The sequence below is a fragment of the Oryctolagus cuniculus genome, chromosome 15, assembly GCF_964237555.1.
Source record: "Oryctolagus cuniculus chromosome 15, mOryCun1.1, whole genome shotgun sequence".
Classification (NCBI taxonomy): Eukaryota; Metazoa; Chordata; class Mammalia; order Lagomorpha; family Leporidae; genus Oryctolagus; species Oryctolagus cuniculus.
Genome location: NC_091446.1, coordinates 67,073,155 through 67,100,242, shown reverse-complemented (window position 1 = coordinate 67,100,242; position 27,088 = coordinate 67,073,155). Strand labels below are relative to the sequence as shown.

The 27,088-nt window shown below is 46.1% G+C and overlaps 1 protein-coding gene across 18 annotated transcripts in view; it reads right to left on the bottom strand.

The window, feature by feature from the left end:
* Positions 1-27,088, bottom strand: part of LRMDA (leucine rich melanocyte differentiation associated) — a 1,127,870-nt gene that overhangs the window by 479,737 nt on the left and 621,045 nt on the right. For 15 of the 18 annotated variants that reach the window (XR_011382445.1, XR_011382447.1, XM_070057885.1 and 12 more), the window contains exons 3-4: positions 25,472-25,603; positions 12,462-12,596 (exon numbers count right to left, since the gene is read on the bottom strand). The exons of 1 other annotated variant lie outside the window; for it this stretch is intronic. Coding sequence is in view for 15 of the 17 variants with exons in the window: in XM_070057885.1 (XP_069913986.1) it covers positions 12,462-12,596; positions 25,472-25,603 (267 nt within the window). In the remaining 2 variants the exon portion in view is untranslated. Of the gene's footprint in view, positions 1-5,917; positions 6,567-12,461; positions 12,602-25,471; positions 25,604-27,088 lie in introns of those variants that run through there. 2 more of the 18 variants (XM_070057896.1, XM_070057892.1) reach the window with 2 other exon arrangements.

Genomic DNA, 27,088 nt, shown 5'->3' with positions numbered 1-27,088 from the left:
CTATTTTTTTTTTTTTTTTTAATTTGACAGGCAGAGTTAGACAGTGAGCAAGAGAGACAGAGAGAAAGGTCTTCCTTCCGTTGGTTCACTCCACAAATGGCCGCTAAGGCTGGCATGCTGTGCCATTCCGAAGCCAAGAGCCAGGTGCTTCTTCCTGGTCTCCCATGCGGGTGCAGGGCCCAAGCACTTGGGCCATCCCCCACTGCCTTCTTGGGCCACAGCAGAGAGCTGGACTGGAAGAGGAGCAACCGGGACAGAATCTGGCACCCCAACCGGACTAGAACCCGGGGTGCTGGCGCTGCAGACAGATGATTAGTCTAGTGAGTCCAGAGGACTATTTTTCATCATCACTGGATTATTTCCACATTAGCCCTATGAAGATTATCTTTATCAAGGAGAAGACAAAGGGGTACTGGCTTCTAGGAGCTATTCATGGCCCAACAAATGTTACGTGGCCTTCTTATGTCTCAAATAGCTATTTGTGTAATGAACTATCCGCAAGCAAGTATATACAAAGTTGACAAGAAGATGTACTTGGCTAGGGTGTAGGTTCATAAACAATTAAATAAAGAAATAAAATATATGTACACCTGCCTTGACTTCTCCCTCCTCAGTAACCCAGATGCTTTCCCTCAGGCCCCCTACACTCCATCCAGCAATCGTTTATACCTTACTGCTCTTAGCAAGAGGTGAGCACCCAATGTCAGGAACAATGGATTATCTCCCAGGGAATCTGTCACTTCCTTCCTGCTCCCAGCTCCTTAGCATCCACTCATCTTTCAATTCTCAATCACCAAGGAAGTTTCCTTCTAAACTTCCAGCCTACAATGCCCTCTCTATTTCTAGTACTCCTAGAACAAGTGTCAGCACAGGACAGTCTGACATTGTTTTTTAATTACAAGAGGTCTTCAACAGTTCATGGAAAACACCTATCATGAAACAAATTATGAAAATGTTTTTTGTACTACAAAAAACTTATTCTTTCAATCCCATTTGTCCATGAACTTTGAAAAATAATCTCATTTCTTCATGGCATCCAGTTTATACCCTTACCTAAACAATAACTTTCTTAAAGGGTGGGACAAATTTTTTCACTTACCTTCACCTAATCTTGAAAATGATCACTAGGATGTACTCAATGGTGTCCTCGTTCATTTCAGTTGTACAAACACAAGGCAACTTCAAAAAGTTCAGGGAATGGAAGAATTAATAAATATTTATTCGGGGCAAAAAATTGAAGGAATCCAAGCATATGGGGTAATCTTCAAAAAGTTCATGAAATGCATATTATCAAAAAGCTATGAATGGACTCCACGACTAAACATATTTTAACTCCATTTCCCAAAAACTTTTTGAAGTATTCTCCTATTTCCTGAGCACCTTCTATGTGCTGGGGCCTGGGGATACAGAGTTGATTATGATGTGATTCTTGCTCTCAAATGGGCTGTCAGTGTAAAAGGGAAGATAGACTCACACACAGAAGTCAGTGTTGCTAAGTGCTAGGGGTTATGTACAGAGCAGCTATGGTGGCACAGAGAGAGGGCTCTGCCTTACTCACCAGAGGACTGAAAATAAGGGATCAAGAAGAACAGGGAACCTCAAACCAGCACACAGGAATCAAATCCTCGACATGACCAAGCACTGAGCTTGTCCACAGTTACTTGGGGTGTGCCTCCCCCTCTTCAGAGCCCCAGGCTCCTAGAGCCACGTCCCTCAATTACAAGGTGATCTTGTACTACCACGCAGCCTTCATTGGCTTGTCCAGGTTAAAGAGGTGGCTGATGACTTAAATGCCAGAGGCAACGGTCTAGACACCACCAGGAAAAGCCTTCTTGTTACCCACTGTGAAGAATGCATTGAAATTATTTCCAAGTATATTTTTCCTCCCCGAGAAATGCCCATCCTAGTGTCTGAGGGCCTAGAATTCGACCCTATCTCCACCCTGCCTCGCCCCGGGTCTTCACCCATACCCTCTTTCCTATTTCTCCCCGAAACCTCTCCTTTCCCTCTCCAAACACCCCCGAACCTTATCCCAAAACAGAAAAGTCCCACAAAGGGCCCAGGTGCCCTTTCTATGCCCCATAGAACTCTCACAGCCTCAGTCTGCAGGAGGAAACCTACATCTTCTGCTTGTAGCAGCAAAGTCTTGATGACAACAGAGTCTTTCAAATAAAGACAAGTACAGACAGAAACAATATGTCAGGAGTGACGCGCACAGGAGTAAAGACACCCACTAAGTGTAGGGTGGGAAAAGATGAATATTCAGGTGCAGAAAACATCAGTATTAGAAAATCAGCCAATGTTTAACGATGGAGTGAAAGATGCCTTCACAGGGCTGGCAGGAGCCAGGATGACAACAGACCGCAGACTGTCATTTCGCCTCCCTTTGGATCACAGCCCTGAAATCAAAGGGGAAGGAGGGAGAGAGGTGCTGACTTTCAGGGTAGTTAAACATCTCAGATGACAAAGAGCTGCTCTTTTCTGTGCATTCTTCTTATACAATCAGAAACACCCTATGACATAGGCTGCCAGTCATTCCCGACATTTGGGGTAGGTGGACTCCCACATGGAAGACCAGCCTCAGTTACCAAGCAGCTGCTTGGAGGGGTTTGAGCGGCACCAGGAACACTTGCCCCAGGTAGTTCATTCTGAAACTCAGTACCAGGTCCAGAGTCCCTCCCTGAGAGGTAGCTTCCTCCATTCTCTTCCTCTACACTCCACAAACAGCTGCCAAGCAGCCACCACCTGCCAGGAACTATGCAAGGTACCAAGCACAAGCTGATGAATACAACAGCACAGTTCTGCTCTCAGTGAGCTTACGTTTGAGTGCAGTTCTCAGACCTGAGCAGACATCCACACTGTTACTGGAGTCCTGTTAAAACCCTTGTCACCCAGAGCACCTGACTGAGTTGGCCTAGAATTGCTGTTCCTAATAAGCTCCCAGGTGCTACTGCTGCAGCTCCTGCTGAGAACCAATGTCTTGGTGAAAAGGACACCATAAGGGATACGTCTGAGAATTAAGAGGGTGGTGAGGCAGCAGGGCCTACGTTCCACCAACAGCGTGCCCACCTGCAGTGTCTGCAGTACCCAGAGCCAGACAGCGGCCACGTCCACCACTTTTCCCTACCCCGTGCTGGTTGGGACTGGCTCCAAACACTACTGCCAAGTGCTAAGTCCGTGGGCTTCCTATCTGCTGGTGCCATCCTGGTCTTGGGAGATGTATATCCCTTTCTTCTAGGTCATGTCAGTGTGTTTAAAGCCGAAGCTTCAACCCTGAGTGTAACACAAGTTTGCCATAAAAACACAAGACAGGATTCCCGCAGCCCCAGAATGAAGGCTTTTACAATATCAATTCAACCCTTGTAAATTTAATCCAGGGTTATTTGTTACACCAAAATCTCTTTACCATGATGTATGACTTAGTTACTGGGGTTATCACAGCCGTATCCTAAAGTTGCATAGTACATAAAACATTTCAGTTAACAATGCGGGAAGGTTAACTCCTCCAGATAACCTGCAATCACAAGGGCTAGTCCAGATGACATCCCTCTGTCAGCCTCCACGAGCTATTGATGGTTCAATCAGTTTGTTTTGAAGGTAAAGTACAACAAAAGGGCAGTAAACTTATTCAGACTGTCAACAGGGGCTATCGGGAATGGGGCTTGTAGGTAAGTAATTCTGGGTGTTTTAAGGCTATTATCAAACAGCAATGGTTGAAGGAAGAGACAGCTACTAATAACACAGAAGGCAGCCATCATAAACCACTTTATGGCAGAAACCCCCGGCTATAAATCCTGCGACACCCAGAGACAGCTTCAGATTTATAAAACTGCTTGTTAAGCCCGGGCATTGCTTAATGAAAAGAGATCCGTCTAAGTTCTGAGTCTCACGTCCCCTAGCTCCAGAGGGCAGCTCCAATTTTCCCGACCTTCTCAAGGTGGTGGGGGGAAGACCCGGAAGCCTGGGGGTGGCAGGACTCAAAAGTACCCCCAGCTGCAATATGGATGGCAAGGTTGTCCAGGAGAGAGCAGGGATCCCAGGCGGGTGTTCAAAGACCCATTTGTTTGTGTCTAGAAATGGATTTCCTAAAAGTAAGACACTGGCACCCAGAGCTTTTCAGATTCTCTCTCTTCTCCCATAGAATGTTCCATTTTCCTAATGGGCCCCTCTAAACCTTGAGGAGGAGAAAAAAAAAAAAAAACACAGCATAAAGGTTTCTGTTTTTTGTTTGGTTTCTTTTGCTTGTTTGTTTGTTCAAAAACCAATTCTCAATCAGTGCCGCGGCTCACTAGGCTAATCCTCCGCCTGCAGCGCCAGCACACCAGATTCTAGTCCCGGTCGGGGTGCCAGATTCTGTCCAGGTTGCTCCTCTTCCAGGCCTGCTCTCTGCTGTGGCCCGGGAGTGCAGTGGAAGATGGCCCAAGTCCTTGGGCCCTGCACCCATGTGGGAGACCAGGAGAAGCACCTGGCTCCTGGCTTCGGATCAGTGGGGTGCGCCGGCCACAGCAGCCATTGGGGGGTGAACCAACGGAAAAAGGAAGACCTTTCTCTCTTTCTCACTGTCCACTCTGCCTGTCAAAAAAATAAAAATAAAAATAAAAATAAAAGAATTCTCTCTACGCCAGTCCTGGTGCTCTGGCATTTTTCAGCTTGACCTCAGAGAAGAGTATGTTCTTTCCTCTTGCCCACAACTGTTACCCCCAGGGGAACTGGCTGCTCTCCAACAGCACTGCACAACCACACAAAGGCCAAGAGAGATCCCTACTGTCTTTTTATAGGGTTGGCTGCCATGTTTTTTAACCTGATGCCCTACTCAAGAAATACCAGGTTTCTAGTTTAGGAACTGGGCATGGAGTCACTAAAGGTTTTCTACTCCTTTTCACTTACAGAAGACTTCTGCTGCTTCTTCACATATTTCTTGTCACCTTCTTATTCCTACACCTGGGGAATGTGGAGACAGCACAAGTTACTGACCCCCCAGCTGGGCTGGGACCCCGGAAGGCATTCACGGGGCTCCATCGACCCTGTTTTCCATCTTTCCCAAAACTTCATTCACTGGGATGAGAACACTAAGGACACATTAGGCGTCTTGGCCATTGAGTGGGTTACATCAATTCCATTTAGTGACACTGGTTACCTCATGCTACTCTAAAGTCCTCATCAACTATTAAACATTTCTGGTTAATTTTTTTAAGTTAGCAATGGTTTACATGCAACTCATTTGAGAAACAAAAGCTATTGCGTGTCGGGGAGAAAATGGAAGGGGAGGGAGATCTTCATAAGGAAAAGTGTGAGGACTAAGTGCAAAGAATCCAGACTTTGAACTTATGTGTCGCTCCCCCTCTTCGTGGAGGAACGACACAGGACCCTGCGCTGTTCTTTCGTCTGCTCGGCCCTCCCCGGGTTTGCTGCTGGTTCTTCCCGGGTTGGCTACCGACCCTTCCACCTCCGTGGAAGGGCGGTTCTCCCTGCCACTTTCCCCACTTCCGCGGGGGAGCGGCACACCACCGGCCGGCTCTCTCGGGGGCTGCTCAGGTGTTCCTTCAGAGAGATGTTCCTCAGGTGTTCCCCTTAGATGTTCCTGGTGCATGTTGTCTCTCTCCTCCTTTATAGTCCTCTTCCACCAATCCCAACTCTGATACCCACACGCCGAATACGCTGCTCTCCTCCAATCAGGAGAGGGATCAGCTCCTGCAGGTTATTGGTCGAACTGGAGGCAGCTGTGTAAAAGTTGTTTTTACTCCTCTCCCAGCGCCATATTGTGGGAGAGCAGATGCATAGAATAAGTCTTAATTCCAGTAACTTAGTCTAGTCCGAGTTGCTCCCCACACTTATGGGGCTGTGTGACCTCAGCTCCACCTCTGCCACCTTGCTGAGCCTCAGTTTCCCCATCTGTGCAATGAAGGGATGGGCCAAGTGATGCACAAGGCTCCTTTTAATTTTACCTAGCTTGACTTCTAAATGCCTCAGAGTTGACTGACAATCAATACATCTGCATTATCCTTTCTTGTTACTCCAATTTCCTTACAAAACCACCCCCTACACCTCCAGGTGAGGGAGGACTGTCAGAAAAAGTCAATAAAGACCAAGGAGTAATGAACGAACACTGTGAGAGGAGTAAGTCCAGATGCTCCGAGAGATGACAATGATCTCACTCTAATGAGCTGAGGTGAGCTCACCTACGGCATTAATGAAAGCCTGACGAGTGGCAAGGGCCAGCTGATGTGGCTCACAGTTCACCGGCAACATGTTTGAAGTCTCCAGGCAGACAATACACCCACAGGACAGACCCGGGCCCTCCACACAGGGTAACCGGCAATTACTCTGTGGGCTTCTGTCACTTTGATCTCTGGGTCGTGACCTTTGCTTTCTTGTGATCTTCAAAGCCCAGATTGTAGATTAGCTGGAGAGTGCTCGCTGGGTTATGTAAGCCACAAGTTTTACAGCTCCTATTCGGCTGGGAAATGGCGGCAGCCCTGGACGGCCAGCACTCCGTAAGGGACTCCTCCCTCCTTCCCTCTGGCTGAGTGCTGCAGACACTGGGCAGGCCCCGGGACTGCTCCCTGCTGGGGAACAAAGGAAGGGGGTCACATTGTCAATAATTTAAAGATGCAAGGAATTCAGAGGGGCCTACCAGGGAGAAGGGAGGAAGGAGAGGCCCGGCAGAGATGGAGTGGTGGGAGAGAATATATGACAGAGGATCCAGAGACAGGAGGAGAGCACACAGACACGAGCCCAGTCTCTTTACTTGAAAGGCGAAGTCCAGCACTTGTCGACTGTTGGCCTTCAGTGCATTGTTATTTTTGTACTTAGAAAGGGAGTAAAAGAGAAGACAAGCAATAGATGATTCTAGGGACCCAAATATCCCACATTCGATTTATTTTTTTTTTTCAGCCAGTGTTGACATCTGCCAGAGAACCCTGTGGTGGTCTCAGGCCAGGCCATGCTGCTCTCCTCCTGCCCAGATCCTGAAGGCTGCTGCTGTTCCATTTGCTTCCATTCAGCATTCACTCCCAGACAGCAGCACAGTGTGAACGCACAGCAATGTACGGGCAAGTTCAAGCTCCTTTAATAACCCAGCAACCAACGTTTCCCAGCCATGAACTATGATGAATGGCAAAGGGAAACCCCAGGCAGAGTTTCGCTCCCGCCCCACTAAGCCCAGGGCACAGCTCGACAACTTGGTGGTGTGTTCATATTCACACACAGATTTAATGAACCCATTTTACTATGGGGATGTGTGCCAAAAAAATCCAACCAGGTGCACAGGGGTAAATGAGGAAGTGAAAGGGGTGGATGCAGGGGGAGGGGAGGGGAGATTCAGCAGAAACCCCAGCATCTGTGATGCCATTTCCAATAACTACATAAATCTAGTCACTTCCCATTTCTGGTCCAGTAGCTGGCCACAATGTGACCTAAAACTGGGCTGACCTCTTTGAAATCAACATCTCCCATGGAAATGAAACAACAGACACACTTGTTTTGATGTATGGCTGGGTGACATATTATAAATATTACATCACATAACCACAGAGGATGCCAATCAATAAGAAATTTTTTTAGACAGCACTAAATGAACCATGGGTTCTTGCTTCTGAATGCACTCCTTTAAGGCTCCTACTATTGCTTAAATGATTAATAGAAGACATATTGTCAGAAAATGTACTTAAAGTGAGAAACAGTAAACTGTAGAAATATCATTCATTTTTTAAGCAATTTTCTAGTGAAAATGTCACATAAATTTACATAGAGGCTCCACTATTACACTCTACGTAATACAGCTATGTACAGAGAAGGCAGATCTCACGGTTGGTGAATGAAGGGCCAGGAAAATATTTTACCAAAAGGAAAAAAAAAAAAAGCCAGTCACATTGCTTTGTATAAACTCAAATGCCACAGGAATTTTAAATTCAAAAGTCATCTTGTGAAACCCTAAGACTTCTCAAGCACAAATGAAGCACAAACTCCTGAGTAAACAAAGTGGAGCTGCTCACAGACCATAGCACGGAAGTGCATGTCACATCCATTTCTCTCCTCTAAACACAAGGGTAAGTGCTCAGCAAATCAGCAATCAAAACTAAAGCAATAAATGAATGAATAACACATTCAAACCTGCTAGAGAACTGACCGACTATTCCATTCAACGATCGTGAATGCCGTGCAGTGACTGCACATGCTGAACATTCCTTCTGCCCCCGGACTTTGCTGTTGGTCTCACAAGGCCAGCATCTCGCCATCCTTGTGGGTGACTTACAGATTTTCCAGACTAGATGTGATTTTGGCTGTGGGCCAGCCCTAGGACACAGTCCTTCATGGAAACTTTGCCATATGTGTACCAACAAGCAGTGTTCCTATGTTCTTCCCTCCATGGAAATAGGCATGTATGCGGAGTCAGGCTCATAGTCTGTCCAGCATAACCCAAGAGATGGACCACCCATTAAATCCAGTACCTCCCCAAAGACTCATAGCTCAGCAACCAGAATGTGAATTAAGTTGCAGTGATAGTTCCTTGCTTATTTTTATTACATCTGTTGATATCCCGACTGATCTGATTCCTTGGGAAGTGTACCCAAAGGTGCCTGCATCAATCTATAAATTATCAGCTCCTGAAAGGGAAAGGTAACCACAAGCCAACCAAGCCCCTTCTCCACATCCAACACTAGTTTAGAAGCTGATGAAGCTTTAAGCAACAAGAAGGCTTGGTTTGTATCCACTGGAAGCTGCTTGTCGAGGTAGATGAAGACATGAGAGAAATATACAAGACTAAAATGGCGTGAGATGGTAAAGGAAGAGCTGTAGCTGGCCCGGGAGCAGAGTGCCTCAGAATCCTGGAGCCAAATGGACATCAGAATCAACTATGAGGAGCTTTGCTGCCACCCCATAGAACCTGAAAGGCTTAGCTGACTCAAGAGGCACATCCTTGGTTGAAGATTACCAGCCTAGGCTGGCCTCCTTGTTTTAAAGGTCCCACTGGCAAAAGCTGGACTCCACAGTACATCTTCTGATCTGACCCTTGGACCAGGGTCTTAATATTTTGCCAATGTGATCAGCTACAACAAAGAAATAGCATTTTCTTTTGTTTGTACAACCTTATAAACCTCCTGTTTGAGACCAGATAGAATACAGTAGAACTAGAAACTTTCCTCATTCTCTCTCTCTCATTCTAGGAAATAAAAGTAACAAAAACTTGCTTCCAGTTGAATTAAAATAGAGCTTTTTCATTCCGTGAATGAACAATATAAATGAACATGTGTGAAAATATGCATATATATGTAGATGTATTTGAGTGCATGCCCATATACAGGCACACATACGAGGATAGAAAAATTTGGGCTTTTTTTCTCCTTTTTATTTGAGAGACAGAGAAAGCACTCCTATTCACTGGTTCATTGTCCAAAAGGCTACAATGGCCAGGGCTGAGCTTACACAAAGCTGGGATCCAGGAATTCAACAGAGATCCCCATGAAGGTGACAGGGACCCAACTACTTAAGTCATCACCTGTTTCTTCCCAGAGTTCACATAGCAGGGAGCTAGAATTGGGAGCTGGAGCGAGAACTCAAAACCAGGCACTATGACATGGGACATGGATGTACTAACCAGCAACTTACATACCAACTTCTTTGTCACAAATCTCCAAATTAATGAGGTTTTTTTTTTTTTTTTTGTAGAATAAAACACAGAAATCTAAAGAAGCAAATTCATAAAACAAATGAGGGGCTGGCGCCACGGCTCAATAGGCTAATCCTCTGCCTTGCGGCACTGGCACACCGGGTTCTAGCCCCAGTCGGGGCACCAGATTCTGTCCCGGTTGCCCCTCTTCCAGGCCAGCTCTCTGCTGTGGTCCTGGAGTGCAGTGGAGGATGGCCCAGGTGCTTGGGCCCTGCACCCCATGGGAGACCAGGAGAAGCACCTGGCTCCTGCCATCGGATCAGCACGGTGCGCCGGCTGCAGCGCGCTGGCCATGGTGGCCATTGGAGGGTGAACCAATGGCAAAAAGGAAGACCTTTCTGTCTGTCTCTCTCTTTCACTATCCACTCTGCCTGTAAAAAAAAAAAAAAAAAAAAAAAAAGAGAGAATTTCCCAAACAATGTTGGTTTGCTAAAAATGTTTATGGGAGGATTTTCTTGGACTTGCTTCATTCTTGAAGAAGTATCTTAAAGTATTGCAAGAAGTTAAAATACATTTTAAGTGACCTGAAATCAGTTTGTTGAATGCCTCAAACGTGATGAGAGTGTTCCAGAAAAAATCAAATGCTGTGGGGAGCAACTCGGACTAGACTAAGTTACTGGAATTAAGACTTATTCTACGCATCTGCTTTCCCACAATATGGTGCTGGGAGAGGAGGAAACAGCTTCTACACAGCTGCCTCCAGTTCAACCAATAAACAGCAGGATCTGCTCCTGATTGGAGGAGAGCAGCGTACTCGGCGTGTGGGTAGCAGAGTTGGGATTGGTGGAAGAGGATTATAAAGGAGGAGAGAGACAACATGCACCAGGAACATCTATCCGAATAACACCTGAGCAGCCCCCGAGAGAGCCGGCCGGCAGTGTGCCGCTCCCCCGCGGAAGTGGGGAAAGTGGCAGGGGGAACCGCCCTTCCACGGAGGTGGAAGGGTCGGTAGCCAACCCGGGAAGAACCAGCAGCAAACCCGGGAAGGGCCGAGCAGACAAAAGAACAACGCAGGGTCCTGTGTCGTTCCTCCACGAAGACGGGGAGCGACAAAATGCTATGTTATTAAGCAACATAAAGTGATGATTTAGAAAATAATAAATAATACTCATCTACTGGACATTAAATACACACACACACACACACACATTTCCTCTAAGAAAACACACATACAAATCTGTAGTATCAAGTCCCAAATGAAAATGATCATGATGGAGAATGACTTAACGAACTTTTTTTTTCCATAGGGACCAATTTATTTATTTGAAAGAGTTACAGAGAGAAGTGGGACAGAGACAGAGATCTTCCACTGAGTGGTTCACCTCTCAGATGGCCACAACTGCCAGTGCTGGGCCAGGCCAAAGCCAGGAGGCAAGAGCTTCATCTGGGTCTCCCACATGGGTGCAGGAGTCCAAATACTTGGGCCATCTGCTGCTGCTTTCCCAATGGCATTATCAGGGAGCTGGGTTGGAAGGAGAACATCCGGGATATGAACTGGCACCTTTATGGTATGCTGATGTCACAGGTGGAGGCTTCACCCACTACACACACGTGGGCCCTGACTTAATGAACGTTTTAACAAGTAGGATCAGAGCCTTATTCTGATGTCTTAAGAACTGTCTAAGATCTCTACAGAACTAATCAAAACACTTAGAAAATGAAGTTAAAGGTAAATAATCCTTCCCAATACAAAAATCTAACTAAATGTCTTATGTAGCCTTACATACAGACACATGTGTGTGTCCACATGTGTGTATTTTTTAGTCGACAGTGTTCAACGGCCATAATAATTTCTTACAGTTTTGCTTTTATACAAAATGAATACCTGCAAGTACTCTGCTTTTTGGGTCACCCTAGATTTTTATAAGTCCCAATACAACAAGTTCTCCTCAAGCTATTATCCTCTTTCCAAAACCCATCCATTTCTGTATCTAGGAGTGCTACCAGCCTCATATTAACTTTCTTCCATTATCACCTGCTCCCCTCCTGCAACATTGGTTTCGGTGGGGTGTTAACAAAAGCTTATATCAAAATGGACAGAGAGGCTACACATGTGAAGACACCATTAAAACATTTATAAAACAACCACCAAGAAGGAGAAGATATGGAATGTAAAATGAAGAAGGAAAATAAAATGGGTTTAGTGAAATGTGTGAGATCAAGAAGACTTGCTAAGAGCAGTGAGCTTGGATCAGGGGTTTCAAAGAAGATGGTCCAGAAATGACAGAGAAGCATTGCTTCTCAGCCTGTCACAGTGCAAGACTAGAGGACAGCGAGGCACAGCTTGCTGGTGCTAAGGGCCCTGGGGAACTTCCCTTGGGGTTATATGTTAGTTGGCCCCCTAAACTTCGGATGGAAGTGTTCTCTCTCTCAGTGATTGTGAGGCAGACCAGAGAGAGATCTTACAACACAGGGGTCAGCAAACTACAGCTCATGGGTCAAATCTAGCCTACTGCCTGCTTTATAAATAAAGTTTTATGGGAATGCAGCCATGCCCAATAATGTACAGATTATTTATGGTTACTTCCACGCTGCAACTGCAGCCAGCAGAGTTCAAGAGTTGAGAAAGAATCCTTATGACTTGCAAAGCTTAAAATATTTACTGAGCATATACTGATAAGGTACGAACAAGGTAAAGGGAGACAATGACTGAAGGTTACCAAGAGGTGATAATTTAACACTGTCTTGGGAAGTGCACTGATACATACCCAACATCAACTACACACCCCCTGGTATAATATCATCCCCCATGGATGCCTCTTCCCCCTTCTCCCACCACACAGACACTCACCTGTATCTCTTGTAGTCTTCTTCATCCTTTTCCAAGCTGACCAGCTCATTGGGACATGCCACGTTTCCCAGCAGGCTGAGGTACTGTAGAGCTGGTGTCACTTCAGCCAGGTGATTAAGCAGATGCTCCAGATCAGTGATGTGACAAGAGTCAAGGATCTTGGTCCAGGAGGACAAAAGGCTTAGAAAGAGGCACCGGGTTATTGGTGAAGGGCACAGCCTCTCAGTGACAAGTCTACTCTGCTCCCACGAGATGACAGAGTAAGGGTCAAAATCAACTTAGCAGTGCATATGTGTCATGGCTAGTATTTCACTGCACTGTCAGGAACTCCACTGAACTTTTCTATGGACAAGCAAGTCTACATCCAGATTACTTGAGGGAGAATGAATAAACGTAAATGGTTTATCACACTTTTCTTTCCTGCATTTTTTTTAAAGATAAAAGGTAGATTCTAGGTAGTAAAATATTTTGTAATATGCAAAGCTTAATCTGCTTCTAGTAAGGAAAACAAAAAAGTATTTCCAAACACCTCATTAAAAATATGTTCACCTTTCTCTCTTAGTGCAGGACGTTTACCTTTGACATCTAAAGGAACTGCATGGATGCAAACAAACTGGACCTTACCTCGTCTGAGAGCCTGCAGCTGGGACTAAGCATGGCTCAGGGGCTCCTTAGGAACAATAAAGCACTGCCTTGGGGGAAAAAGAGAAGACAGCAAGAGAAAGTCAGGATAGGTTTCGTCAACCAGGCTGGTCAAAACGCTCTTCCTGAGACAGTTATGAATCTAAAATTCTACGCTGGAGAGAATGGAGGCATAAAGACAAAATACAGGCATGGTGACAAAACCATTCCACAAACCACATCCTAGTGGCCATGAAGTGTCCAATCAAGACAAACATTGCAACCCCCAACCAAACAAGCCAAGAGTCAGAGATTCAGGGACTCAAAAGTATTGGAAAGAATTTAATGACAACTTAAGTCTACAAAACACCGTGTGGCTTAAGTCATAGGCAGAGAAACTGAGCCCCAGGCAAGCTGAGGATTAGACAGGCCACAAGCAGACGCCATGACCATGAGGAGCCTGTAATGAGAGGAATTAGCACCAGAAGATAGGAACCACAGTGGAGCATGAAGGGCTTAAACACATCAGGGCAAATACAGTACACAACAGCCAAAGATTCAGGACACAGTGTCCACGAGTGAGGTCCACTTGGATAGAGGAGAGGCAGGTAAAATCAAGTAAATGGGATACTCTCACTCTGTCAGGCTGTTCTCATTCTGTCACTCTATCTAACCTTGGGGGGTGGTCACCCAGATTTTCTTAGCCTGTGTTTCTACATGTTACAGAAGTACAAACTCCAAGTCCAATGCATGTCTGAGTCCAGTCCCTGACAAGCCTGCCAAGGGGTTATCACAAGCCAATACATTCCACTCTGCTACCCATCATAGTTTTCCTTTGCCCTGGGATTCACTCTTTCTCTACCTGCTACCCTCCAAGCCAGTTCAAGTGCACAGTCATCTTATTCTCCACACAATGAGCCTCCAGATATTTGAAGCTTTTATTCCCCACACGAAGTTCCTTCAGGCATTCATGACACGTCGTGCGACGCCACCATCGTAAGCAAGAACAAATGCTGCAGAGGCAGACAGAAGCAGACAGGGAGAGGCCAAGCACAAGCAGGAGAGCAGGAAATGCAGAGGTACAGGGTGAACCTCCTCACTGCTGTTGGCTTTGATTTGCAGATGTCTTTCCCACTGCCTAAACAAAGGCACAGATACAGACGTGGAAGCTGTGGATCTTTCAAATCATTTACACATTACACCCAGGGATGACCACAAAGGAACACTAGAATGAGGGTGATGGAAATGGGATTTTGATGGAGACACTAACAGAGAAGGTCCCACCAGGAAAGAAGATTGGAAGTACAGGAATCAAAACATGAACACAATTTATCATCAAATACAAAACATACTACCACTTGTTAAAGACCAACTATCACAGTCTTTATAAAGATCATTTAAATATTATCAATGAAAGCAACAGTAAACAATTCCAGGAAAAAGTTCAGCTTTTCCAACAGATCATCAGATTCTAACTTTGCGATGAAAAGAAAGTTAGAGCTATGCCAGGACTCTCTGTGCCAGCACTGCTCTAAGACTCAGGCAGACACACTTCAGGGCCCTGTGCTTTGGAGTGGGTATCTCAAAATTCTTGAAATCCCTACTGAACACCCAGGACTGGCGAGGAGCCAACACTGTCATTTAGATAGAGGAATCCACACCTGGACTTGCACCTACAGGGGGTCTTGCTCGTAAGACTATTTTTTCCTCTTTGCGGTTTGCTCCAATCCGAAATCCTGCACATCAGAAGCTCCTTGGAATGATATCACTCATTCCTGTCCTGTCCTTGTGAAGTTTCAAGGACAGGTACTCATTCCAGGGAGGTTCAGCCAGATAGGCCAATTACTCTTGCTGGCCAGTACAGTGTTTCTTCCGTAGGACTGCAAGGGAGTGGTACCCTTGATCAACATACTGATCTGGAGAGATGCAGACTTTTTGGTCACATTTTATTTATACTTCCATTTGAAAGAGACCAGAGAGAGAGGGAGAGAGAGAGATCCTCTATCTCTTGGTTCACTCCCTAAATGCCTACATCAGCCAGAGCTGGGCCAGGAAAAAGCCAGGAGCCCAGAAATCAATATATGTTTCTCACTTGAGCTGCATCAACCTCTACCTCCCCGGGTGTGTACTAGCAGGAAGCTGGGTTGGAAGCAGAGGAGCCAGGAACCACTCTGACAAGGGATGTAGGATCCCTAGCAGAGCCTTCACCTCTGTGTCAAATGACTGCCCCTCACACTTTTCATGCACATGAGAATCTTAGATGATGCGGGAGAAGCCGTCTCTATGAGTGATGCAAAAACTGGACCAGGAATTACTTCTTCTTAGGGCAAACTCCTTAAACCTTGGTTCTTTTTTACTTAAGATTTATTTATTTACATATATGTTTACTTCTCCATTTATCTATTTACTTGAAAGGAAGAGTGTCAGAGAGAGAGGGAGTGACAGACCGGGAAACATCTTCACTCCTCAAATTGTTACAACAGTCAAATCTGGGCCAGGCTGAAGCCAGGAGCCAGGAACTCCATCCAGGTCTCTCACATGGGTGGCAGGGACCAAAGCATTTGGGCCACCTTCTACTGCCTTCCCAAACACACTAGGAGGAAGGAGGATTGGAAGCAGAATGGCTGTGACTCAAACTGCAACTCCAATACTGGATGCCAGTGTGGCAACTTAACCCACTGCACCAAAACACCAGCCCCTTGGCCCTTTTTCACCTACCTTCTAAAGGTGAGAAAACATAGGAAATGTGCAAGATTGGCACGATTTTTAAGCAAAGGAAACACAAGGAACTGAGACGGACTGAAATGTGTGAGGTCATTTAGTGAAGAGTGACAGGAAGCCTGGTGTGCCACCATCCAGGGAAGTAAGCCTAGTTTAATCTGAGCAAACCTTCACAAGTAAACTAATCATGGAGCTAATGAGGGTTATGTGTTAAGTATTCTTTGCTTGTACAGGGTCTGTCCAAGGCCCTGGAAACTCCTTATTAACATAATCACATGGGTATGTCTTTGTGTACAATTAGCAGGTGATTATTTAAATCATTATCAACTAATATCACTGTCTCTCTCCACTAGGACTTATTCCATCACATTTCTCCTTGAATTGGGTGACTACAGGAGTGAGTATAAGGATCCTGGGAACTTATGGGGAACTTGTACTGGAATAACATTTAATCACAATTTGGGGAGTATACTCATAGGACTTACAGCCATTTCTGAGTCCAGCTAAATTATTACAACAGTACCACTAGGAATGGCTTCAATAATACTCCCTCTACTCACTGTACTGACACCAACATGCAGGGACCAACACAGAACTGATGATAAAATGGTTAACAAACTCATCAAAGAATATTAAAGATTCAGTTATTAAGCATGTACATACACAAAACTAACTTGAAGTGTCCTGAATCTTTTTTTAAAAGATTTATTTATTTATTTGAGAGAGAAAAAGAGAAAGAAAGGGAAGGAGGGAGAGAGGGAAGGAGAGAGAGATCTTCCATCTACTGGTTTACCACTCAAACAGCAGAAGCCAACAACCAGGAACTCTATCCTGGTCTTCCATACGAGTGGTAGGGGCCAAAGAACTTGGTCACTGACTTCCCAGTAGCATTAGCAGGAAGCTAGATTGGAAGTAGAAGACCAGGACTCGAACTTGTACCTGATATGGAATGTCAGTGTTGCAAGTGGCAGCTTAACACACTGTCACAATATCTACCCCTGTCCTGAAATCTCATATAGTGAAAAAAATGTGTAACAGTTTTTCCAAGTATAATAGTCCTAAAATTTTACCAACAATGTAGTGGGAAAATTACCAATAATGAGAGATAAAACTTGAAAGAAACGTTTCTAAACTGTTAAAATAAAAATCAATTTTGATTAACGACACTAAAAGATGGAATTATCTTTCTATTCTCTCTACAGAAAACATTATAAAATTTTATCATATAATTAAGCTATAAGGGAATTGATAGAAAAGAAGAAAGAAAAAAGATCTTACACAGGCATATCTATAAAAAGATTGTTACTTTTCTAGGTATTTTGACATTTGTAGTACCTATCAAATTAATTCTTTTAAAAATTCGCTTTGATCTATTTTTGTTCTAAATAAATATTCATTTCGTATGTATTTTTACATTGTTTCATAGTCTTCACTTTTTTTAAAAAAGATTTATTTCTTCAAAAGGCAGAGTGACAGAGAGACAGAGAGAGAGAGAGATCTTCCATTGATTGGTTCATTCCCCAAATGGCTGCAACAGCCAGGTCTGGGCTAGGCCTATGTCAAGAACTCCATGTGGGTCTCCCACATGGGTAGAAGGGAGCTAGATACATGGGCCATCATCTGCTGCCTTCCCAGGAGCATTAGCAGGAAGCTGGCTGGGAAGCAGAGCAGCAGGGACTGGAACTGGCACTCTGATGGGTGATGCTGGTGTTGCGAGCAGAACACAGGCCCCCAGTCTTCACCTTGAACAGGGCTCCCTCAAATTTTTTAAGTTTCATCTTCCATAAAACCTGGATCTACCCTCAATAGGAGAAATGTGATTGAAATGTCCCAGTTATAGGAGTTTCTTGGGCAAAGGATCTGCTGGCTCCAAGAAGCTTCAAACATGCTGTGCCACCACGGACACAAGGGATTTCCAGAGCCTGCCTCATTTGGAATATTTTGTGTAGGAGAAGCTCCTTCTTCCCAGGACTGACTTTCTCTCTCTTTCTCTCTTTCTCTCTCCCTCTAATTGAAGAGGCAGAGAGAGACTGAGACAGATTCCTCATGCTCGAGTTCACTCCCCAAAGGCTCACAAGTGTGGGGCTAGAACAGGACACAACCAGGAAATCCAGGTCTCCCACATGGGTGATTAGGACCCAGTTACTTGAGCCATCACCACTGCCTCCCGGAACCTGGCGTCAGGAGTTAGAGATGGTAATCAAACCAAGCAACTTCGGGATGAGGCAGGCATCTTAACTGCTAAGCTGAACCTGGTGGTTTCTTCCAGGACCACAAGGACACCCACACCTCTTTCCTGGGTGTGCTGTAAAAGCTCCTCCCACCCCCCCGTCTTCTGTTCACACCACCAAAGGAGGAACTAGGAGGAGGAGCTTCAACTACCTCCTACTCTCCTGGTTCAGCAAGGGCAAACACAGCTCTGAGACAGGACTTGCACCTTCCTTGTTTTCAAGTTGCATAGAAAATTAACCAGAGGCGACCACTGGCAGAAACTTGGTGTCTCTGGCTACCCAAGGACACTGCCGTGGAGATGGCATCAGAGATGCTCCTAGGTGCCTCTCTCCCTCTCCTCCTTCAGAATCTGAAGCTACCTGGCACAATTTCAACTCCCTCCAGCTGGATTCGCAGCACACACCTGGTTTCCCTCATCAAGTCTTCTCTGGAGGACTTGACGTTTAGAATTTTTATTTTTGTTTTTGCAGTGTTGTCTACAGAAAGTTGCCATTGCAGAGCCCAGCTGTCATGGCGAGGCTTGCCAAGGAAGATTTTCTTCAGAGGGTCCAAGATCAAAGCAGCCTCTTGCCTTGAAAGCTTGGAGCAGGGAGGGGTGGGGAGCCTCCAGGGGCGTGCACGTCCAGTTGCACAGGTCAGAAACTAGTTCCCAGGTGTGAACGGGCAGAACTCTCCTCCTGGGCTCAGCTCCAGGTCACAGGGTGGCCTCGATAATCACAGGGAAGCTTTTAAGAGGGGCAAATCCTAATGCAGGATTTTAAACTGCTAAATAGCCAGTATAATGCCATATTCTCTTGTTGTCATTCAGAGAGATCAGAAAATTAACACATCCGAAGAACAATGAAGGAAACTGGGGTTAAGGGCCACAGTTGGTAAATGGCAAAGTCTAGATTCAAACCTAGGCCTTAAAGAAATTACATTTCTCGGATTAAAAAAAAAAAAAAAGTGACCTATAATTTCCAAACACGAAAGGGAGACTGAAAATTCTGAAAATCGAAGAGTCTCAGATGAGCACACCTCTGTGGGAGCCCTACAGGACTGTCAGCCAGCTGGGCCCTGCTCCTCAGACACTTCCCACTTGGCTTCTCTTTATTTAAAGCACCGAGGTTTTAGCTAACAATAAAACATACTAAGAAGTTGTAAAGTCTCTGGGTGTTAACAAAGTGATTTCCCGTATATTATACCATTTAAATCTCTCAACAGGATCCTGCGATTTGTATTATACTGCCCATTTTATAAATAAACTGAGGTCTCTGACAAGGTACAGAGATTTCCCCAAGATGACAGTAAATTGCTGCTGGGACTCGAGCCTGGCCTTCTGATGTGGTGCCCTGGTCTCCTTAGTGCAGCACAGCTGGGGACAGGCAGCACTGCCTTTTCTTCCCATTGGCAACACAACGCCAACTCCTCACCACCTCCTGCATGTGCTAAAGCAAACAGGGTGACAGAAAATGAAGGGCGGTTTCAAGCCCATCTATTTCCCTCGCCAATCTCCAAAAGAAAAGGTGCAAAAGAACCGCTTGACTATGCAAAGGTTCAATGTCCATATTTTCCAGAATTTTCAGTTGGTCCTCTGCTTGTGTTGGAGCATTTGGACCCTGATAGAGCTGAGGCAGTTACCAAATACCCCATTCCTACTAGCAGAAGAGACAGAGCCGAATAATGCATTGCTCCTGGATGGGGAGAAAAAGAATGAGAAAAGGGGAGGGGGTCAAGAATAGTACTAATGATAACCTGGTCAGTCTAAATAAACCAACAAGCGTGAGACGGCTACAAATCAAGAGATGAAGAGGCAATCAGAGACAATCAGGTTCTCAGATCAACCAGGGCAAGACATTAAAGCTGAGGATAGGCAGAACAAAGATGGGAGGTCAAGTAGGAGCTAAGATAGGAGGGGAGGCATGACTGGTGAATTCAGAAGAAAACTTTGCCAGATGCTAGGTTTGGGATCTGGAATCCTTTTCATGAGCTGGCAGCCGACTCCTCCTCCATCTGAACTCCTCTCCTTCTGCAGTGACTGCTCCAGCTCTGAGTTTCCAAGTGTGGGGAGACAATTCGGCACCCCAGATTGTAAAATGAGCTGCACCACTGAGGATCTGTGTGACTTTAAAAAGCTCTGGCTCTTCCAGTTTTTCCATAAAATGGGAATTATCCACCAATGCTACCCAACTCACAGAGTAATATCAGGCTACTAATAAATGAGAAGCATTAAAAAAAAAAAACCTCTCAATTTGTATTCCAGCCTCGGTGATAACATAACCCAAGTCAGATCAGGTAAGTTTATGTAATTCTCCAGGGCTGTAACACTAAGCCTCACACAGCACTGACACTAAATACCATGAGACACTCAAAAAACCCTCACAAAAATCTGTGGTGTGGGTACTACTGCTGTCCCCACTTTGCTAAGGAAACCAAAGTAGAGAGGCATGAAGGAACTCGTCCAAGGTCACACAGTAAGTGGCAGACCAGGGTACCAGCTAAGGAAGTCTTGATTCAGTGCTGCTCCTAACCCCAATGTGATAGCTCTTCTGGCTGAAGGATGAAAGAACGGGATACCCCAACTTCCCAGGGCCAAATAACAGAAGATAGTTACAGATAAACTTCGCTGGGAGTCAAATCAAATCAAAATAAAAAACCTAAGACTTTTTAAAGCAGGTTAAGTTAGGCAGGGTGAATAATCATTCTACTGTTATAAAAAATCAATTAGAAAAGAATACAAACTTTAACAAAAGTTTGAAACAAACTTTACTTGACAGCAACCTTCCTAACATATTTAACAATTTACAAGAAAGAGCTAACACCTTATTAGGAGATCAATGGTTAATTGATTCTGGAGCTCCTTTTATCACAAATACGAACAGAAATATTAAGGAGACAAGACAGCAAGGCCGGCGCAGTAGACTGTGAGAGGAATGAGTTGCACCTCTCTATACTGACATGGTGGGTAGGCACCTCTTGCTTTTGTTCTGCATTTGGGATGTGACTTGCTTTGGCCATGGGACATCAACACACATGATACAAGCAGGACTTCAAAAATGGTTTGTTAACACCCCATGGGGCTTGTGCTCTTGGAACACTCCTCCCTTGTGCCGTGGTTTATGCTACACTGTCAGAGACACATAGTGCAGACAACCAGCACCCACCTCCAGATACAAATGAGGCCATCTTAGACCACACAGCCCCCATGCAGCCTCTAACTGTGGTTCCATGAGTGGGCCAAGTCAATGCCACTTCCAGAACCTTCCAGCTGAGCTCTCGCCAAACAGCTGATCCAACAGCTGAACTGAAGAGAAATAAAATAAACCACAAAGTCTTTCAGTGTGCTATTATGCAGCCAAAGACAGACAGAGCCCACATATAAGGAATTTCATTGGGTAGTAATAGCAATATTACTATTAAATAGTATCTATAATATTGCTATTTAAGTAATATTACTATTATAGCAATAAGCCCAGTAATCATAAGAGGCTGGGTCACTTACAGTGTTAGCTAAGAGAGTCAGGTGACTAGAAAGGTACAATCAGAAGTGTTAACTTGAAGCTGGGGGCAGATATTTGACCTAGGAGTGAATGTGCACTTTGGGGCTGACATTGTGGTGCAGAGGGTTAAGGCCACAGCCTGCAGAGCTGGCATCCCACATGGGCACCGGTTTGAGTCCTGGCTGCTCCCCTTCCAGTCTAGCTCCCTGCTATTGCTGCCATTTTGGGGAAGCAGTACAGCAGATGGAACAGCTCTCTTTCTGTCTCTCCTCCTCTCTCTGTAACTCTGCCTTTCAAACAGATAAAGTGTTTTTGAGTTTAAAATAGAAAAAAAAAAAAAAAGACATACTTCACATCAGTGCCTGGATTTGATTCCTACCTCTGAAACCTGACTGGAGCTTCCAGCCGAAGTAGACCCCTGGCGGCACCTGTGACGGCTGAAGCAGTTGAATTCCTGAGACATACAAAGGAGACCTGGATGAATTCAGCCTCAGCCTCGGCTTGTCCCCACCTGCTGCAGATATTCAGGGAGTGAACTAGCTATGTGAGGGTGCTCACTCTCTCTCTAAATTTAAAATGTTAACAAAAAGTGTTAGGTTGGGAGTATATTCTGTTGTGTCGCCTGCTTTTGCCTACCTTCCATTCTATGACTTCTGGGTCAGGGAGATGGAGAAGCGGAACTTCATGGTCACACCAGTAGATCAGAGGAAAGAGGAAAGGAGTCACATTGCATCCTGAGAGTCAACTCTTGGCTTCCCTATCTACTGGTAATAAAGTGACAGAATCAGTCAGGTTCATAGCTACACAGTGCCCATTGCTTCAGCCTCACCAGGCCAGTATCATTACTTCCTTAGCATTATTACTGCAATAGGATAAGGTGTGGCAGAGTACGTCACCAAAGACAAAATTTCTCAGCACTCTGTAACCAAGAGGTTCACTATATACTGTTGACAACAACATTGTGACCAAAGCCATCATCTAGTCCAACTTATTAGGGGACAAATGGGACTCATCCAAAGCAACACATCCCTGGAGGACGAAGCTGATCCATGAATCCAAGTCCCTAGGCTCTCATATTCTGAAGTGACTGGGACACAGGATACCAGCATTGAAGCCCAGAGGAGGAACCAGGTCACCCAAATTCTAGCTTAATAACCCTTTTGTCCTCAACTGCTTTACAAACATTGCCCAATCTTAGAAGTCCTAGGATACACCTATCTAATCACTGGGAAATATGGTTGACCAGAGGACAGAAGGTGAAAAAAATACAACAAAATTTCATCATGACAAGGACTATGAATTTACCTGTTGCTGTTTCCCCTTCATTTCTATCGAAGTGCCTGTCAACACTGGCCACAAGAAGCACTTTTGTTATGGGCTGAATGTTTTTGTTGTTCCAGAATTCTTATGTTGAAATTCCAATTCCAGATGCTGTGGTCTGCACAGAACTGGGCCCTTGGAAAGTAAGTAATGAGGTCATACAAGTAGAGCCCATGTGACAGGATTTAGTGTCACTGTGAGGAGAGATGTGAGAGCTTCTTACTGTCTGTTTTTCCAGGTCTGTCTCCCAAACGCCTGCCATGTTGGGACACAGCAAGAAGGTGTCCTCACCAGGCACCCAGGCATGGAGCAGGGGTTCTGGCGCGGGGGTTAAGCTTTGCTCGGGACACCTTCACCCCATACTGGAAGTGCTGGTTCAAGTCCTGGCTGCTTTGCTTCTGATCCAGCTTCCTGCAAATGTATCCTGGGATGCGGGAGATGATACTTCAAGTGCTTGGGCTCCTGCCATCCATGTGGAAGGCACAGCAGGAGTTCCTAGCTCCTGGGTTTGGCCTGGCCCAGCCCTGGCTACTGCAAGCATTTGGGGAAGAACCAGAGGGTGGGCAATATCTCCCCTCTGGCTGGCTGGCTGGCTCTTTTTCTGTCACTCTGCCTTTCAAGAAGATGAAAGTAAATAAATGAATATTTTAAAAAAAGAATCCAATCATAAGGGCACCCAGGTCTCAGAACTCCAGCTGCAAGACTGTGAGAAAGGTCTACTTCTTGAGCCAGTCAGCCTACAGTATTCAGTTACAGCAGCAAGATACTTTAAATAATATTAATTTGTGGTTTGAAGTATTAACAGTAGCTCACAAATGATTTTCCTGATGAGTTTAATGTTCATGTGTGTCTATAATTTAAACTTAAAATGCATATTTGCTTTTATTTTATGATTTAGGGGCAACTATTTTCTTTTTTTAAGGTTGACTTCATTTATTTGAAAGGCGGAGTTAGAGAGAGAGAGAGAGGGAAAGCAACCTTCCATCTGCTTGTTCATTCCTCCAAATGGCTGCAACAGCTGGAGCTTGGCCAGGCTGAAACCTGGAGCATGTAACTCCATTTGGGTCTCCCATGAAGGTAGCAGAGGCCCAAGCACGTGGGCCACCTTCTGCTGCTTTCTCAGGAGCATTAGAAGGGAGCTGGATCAGAAGTGGAGCAACCTTGAATGATGCTGGCATCACAGGCAGCAGCTTAACTCAGTGTGCCACAATGCCAGCCCCTTCTATTTCTAACTTACTGTACAAATTTAACTATTGCAAGTTTCCAATATTCAACTGATAAAATAAAGCAGTGGCAACTCTTTGGTGAATTCGTTAGGATGCCACTTGGGTCTCCTGTATGCCATATCAAAGTGCCTGGGTCTGAGTTCCAACCCTACACCCCAGGAGGCAGCAAACAGTGGAGTCCCTGCCACCTGAACAGGAGACCCAGAGTGAGTTCCCATCTCCTAGCTTCAGACTAGTCTGGCTTCAGCATTTGTGGGCATCTTAAGAGTCTAACGGGGGGCAGAAGATCTCTCTCCCTGTCTTTCTGACACACACAAAAAAATTAAAGTAAATTTTTAAAAAAGTAAAACAAAGTGGTTAGGCTTCAAGTCCTAAGCAACACATTACAATGGAAAGTTAAGACCGAGATGGGGGCCCAGCACCTTGTTAAGTAAGGCCTATGGGCCTACATCTCATCTCTTTCTACTTCTAGATAAATGAAGCAACCTTACCTTTCTCACAGGGCTTGGCACAAACTATCAAAAAAATCCCTAAAAATATAATATACCTAAAGCACCCAGCCCCGGGGCCTGGTCCCCAGGACTGTGCGCACTCATTCATCCACCCCACAAGTACCGAGGAAATCCGCACCCAGGGTCAGGCGTTACTCTATGCGTGAAGCGCAGAGGCGCTGAGGGGACCCATCACCGTCCGAGCTCGGGATCCTGGCTCACCCCAGCAATGTCGCGGAGCCCTGGGCCTCACAGGGCAGGCGCCGCGCCCCGCTGCTATTCTCACTCTCAGTCCCTAGCAGTGGGCCTGACGGCTGACCCGCCGGGGCTGTCCCAGGCCTTGGTCACTACCAGCCACAAGGGGACACCCCGCCTCCCCGGACAGGGCGGCCGCGGGCGGAGGCGCGCAGCTCTCTCCCGGCCGGCCCTTGCCCTCCGTCCTCTCGCGGCCAGCGCCCCGCGCGCTCGCCCAGGCCTGCACCCGCGCGTTCCAGAACCCTCGGAGGAGGCCGTTCCCGGAGCGGCGCTGCCCTCTGCTTCCCACCAGAGGTCGCCCTGCCACGCGAGCCCAAGCAAGCCGAGGCGGCCTCGCCGCCCGCCCCCGCAGCGCTGACATTATTTTCTTTCTCTATTTTTATCTATTAAAAAGATTTCTTCACAGCCATAACTTAGATCTCCGCACTAAAACGGGGCAACAGGAAGATATAATGGTGCATTTCATTTATGAATGACCTGTAATAAATTACTCTGAAGTGTCCCGAGTGCCAGCAGACAGACTGCTTTGTCTGCCCGCGGACCCTGTGTCGCACGCTCCCGCGGGGAGGACACGGGAGCCCCCTGTGAGGTTCCGCAGGTATCGGCGGGGGCCGGGGCGGGCGAGGGTCCCCGCGGGCCCCGGCGGCGGGGAGCGGCGGGCAAAGGATATTCGGTTCTTGTTGAGGGTTAAGGTGTGGAGCCGCGGTAACCCTGGCAACACGAGGTCGTCCCCGAGCAGGTTGTTGTCCAAGATGAGCTCCTCCAGGCTCCCGAAGGCGCTCAGTCCTCCCAGTGACCTGCGGTGACAAAGGCAACAGGAAAAATGATCCCGCACTAAATCAGGGAGGCCATTATGAGCCGAAATAAATATTTTAACCTTCCCTTTCAGGACTGGGAATAGTCTGGGCTTGGTGCCTGTCAGCAAAGTGAATGACAAGAATTAGGAGCGGGAGCCGGGGCGGGGGCGGCGGGGGAGAAGGGGCCGCTGGCACCCTCGGCATCCTTCACGCCTTGCCGACATGAAGGATGAGGGTCACTTAGTGAGTAGCCAGGATCCAAAACAAAGGGCTTCAGATACGGCCTGCAGGATAAATTTGTCAATGTCTTGTGCCTTCAGGCACCCAGCCTGGGCTGACCCTAACCTCCATTCCCAAGATAAATAACTCTGTCACCATTCACCTTCATTCCCTGGACACAAATTTAAGTTGTCATCCATCATTTCTGCCCAGAAATATCATACCCCTCTTACAATAATAAATATAACTTCAAGTATCATTTCTTAGCGGTTCTCCCCTGCACACGCGGAGGGGAAACGAACTGGCCGCCTCCCCCAACCCTCCCTCCCTCCCTCTCCTTTCACATCCTCTGACTCTCTCTCCTCCCCCTCTCTCTGCCTTTTTTCTTTACTAATCACTTAATTTGCTTCTACCCAGTTTCCCCGTGGCTGCCCCAAAAGGCAAGGCAGCTGTGGAATTACATAATCAGTCTGAGAACGCTTTGCCTCTCTTGATTTTTATTTGTTTTTGTTTTTGTTTAGGGGCGAGGGAGGGAGGTCTGGTGGGCTGGGGTGTTTGGGGGTGTTGGGTCTTCAAAGCTCCTGGCTTGAAGTTTCGTTTTAATTTATGGAAAGTGGATTTCTCACTTTATTTTTTGAAAAAAAAAAAAAAAGTGTTGACTGCAGCAGAAGAGATGTTGAGCCGGTAAATAAAAAGGCATCTGAAAGGATTAAGTCCCCAGCTCAGGGGGCAAAAAATATGTATGTATTAGAAAGGAAGAAAATAGCGTTGTTTATGCATGGAGCTGAAAGTGAACTCTTAATTTTATGGGCTCTCCGGGGTGTTGCGGCGACTGGGCAGTGGTGCACAAGTGCCTGCGCGGGTGCACACAGACGTTAATTAAAGCCAGGCGCCAGGTCGAGGCACTTGCGCAGAGACACAGACTCCCAGCTCCTGCACCTGCCAGACCCAAGAGATGTGCTGAGCTTGCACAGGCTGACAGCTGAGCTACGGTGCCGACCGGAGGGAGGACTTGCCCGGGATCCCTATAAAATGTGACGAATCAGGGAGAGTCGGCCACGCTATTTATCCATTTATGGACAGCGCTTGTGTTCCAGCGCCATGTGCTCATGGCGCAGGGTGTGCACATCTAGCGTGAGTGTGAGCCCTAGGGCCAGAGCTTCCACAAGGCACCCGCAGCTCCCTTGTGGGACCTCTGCCATGGGAGCTCCAAAATATGGAGTTGATTCTCCAAGCTGTAAAATGCATTGCAAGTAATCAAATCCA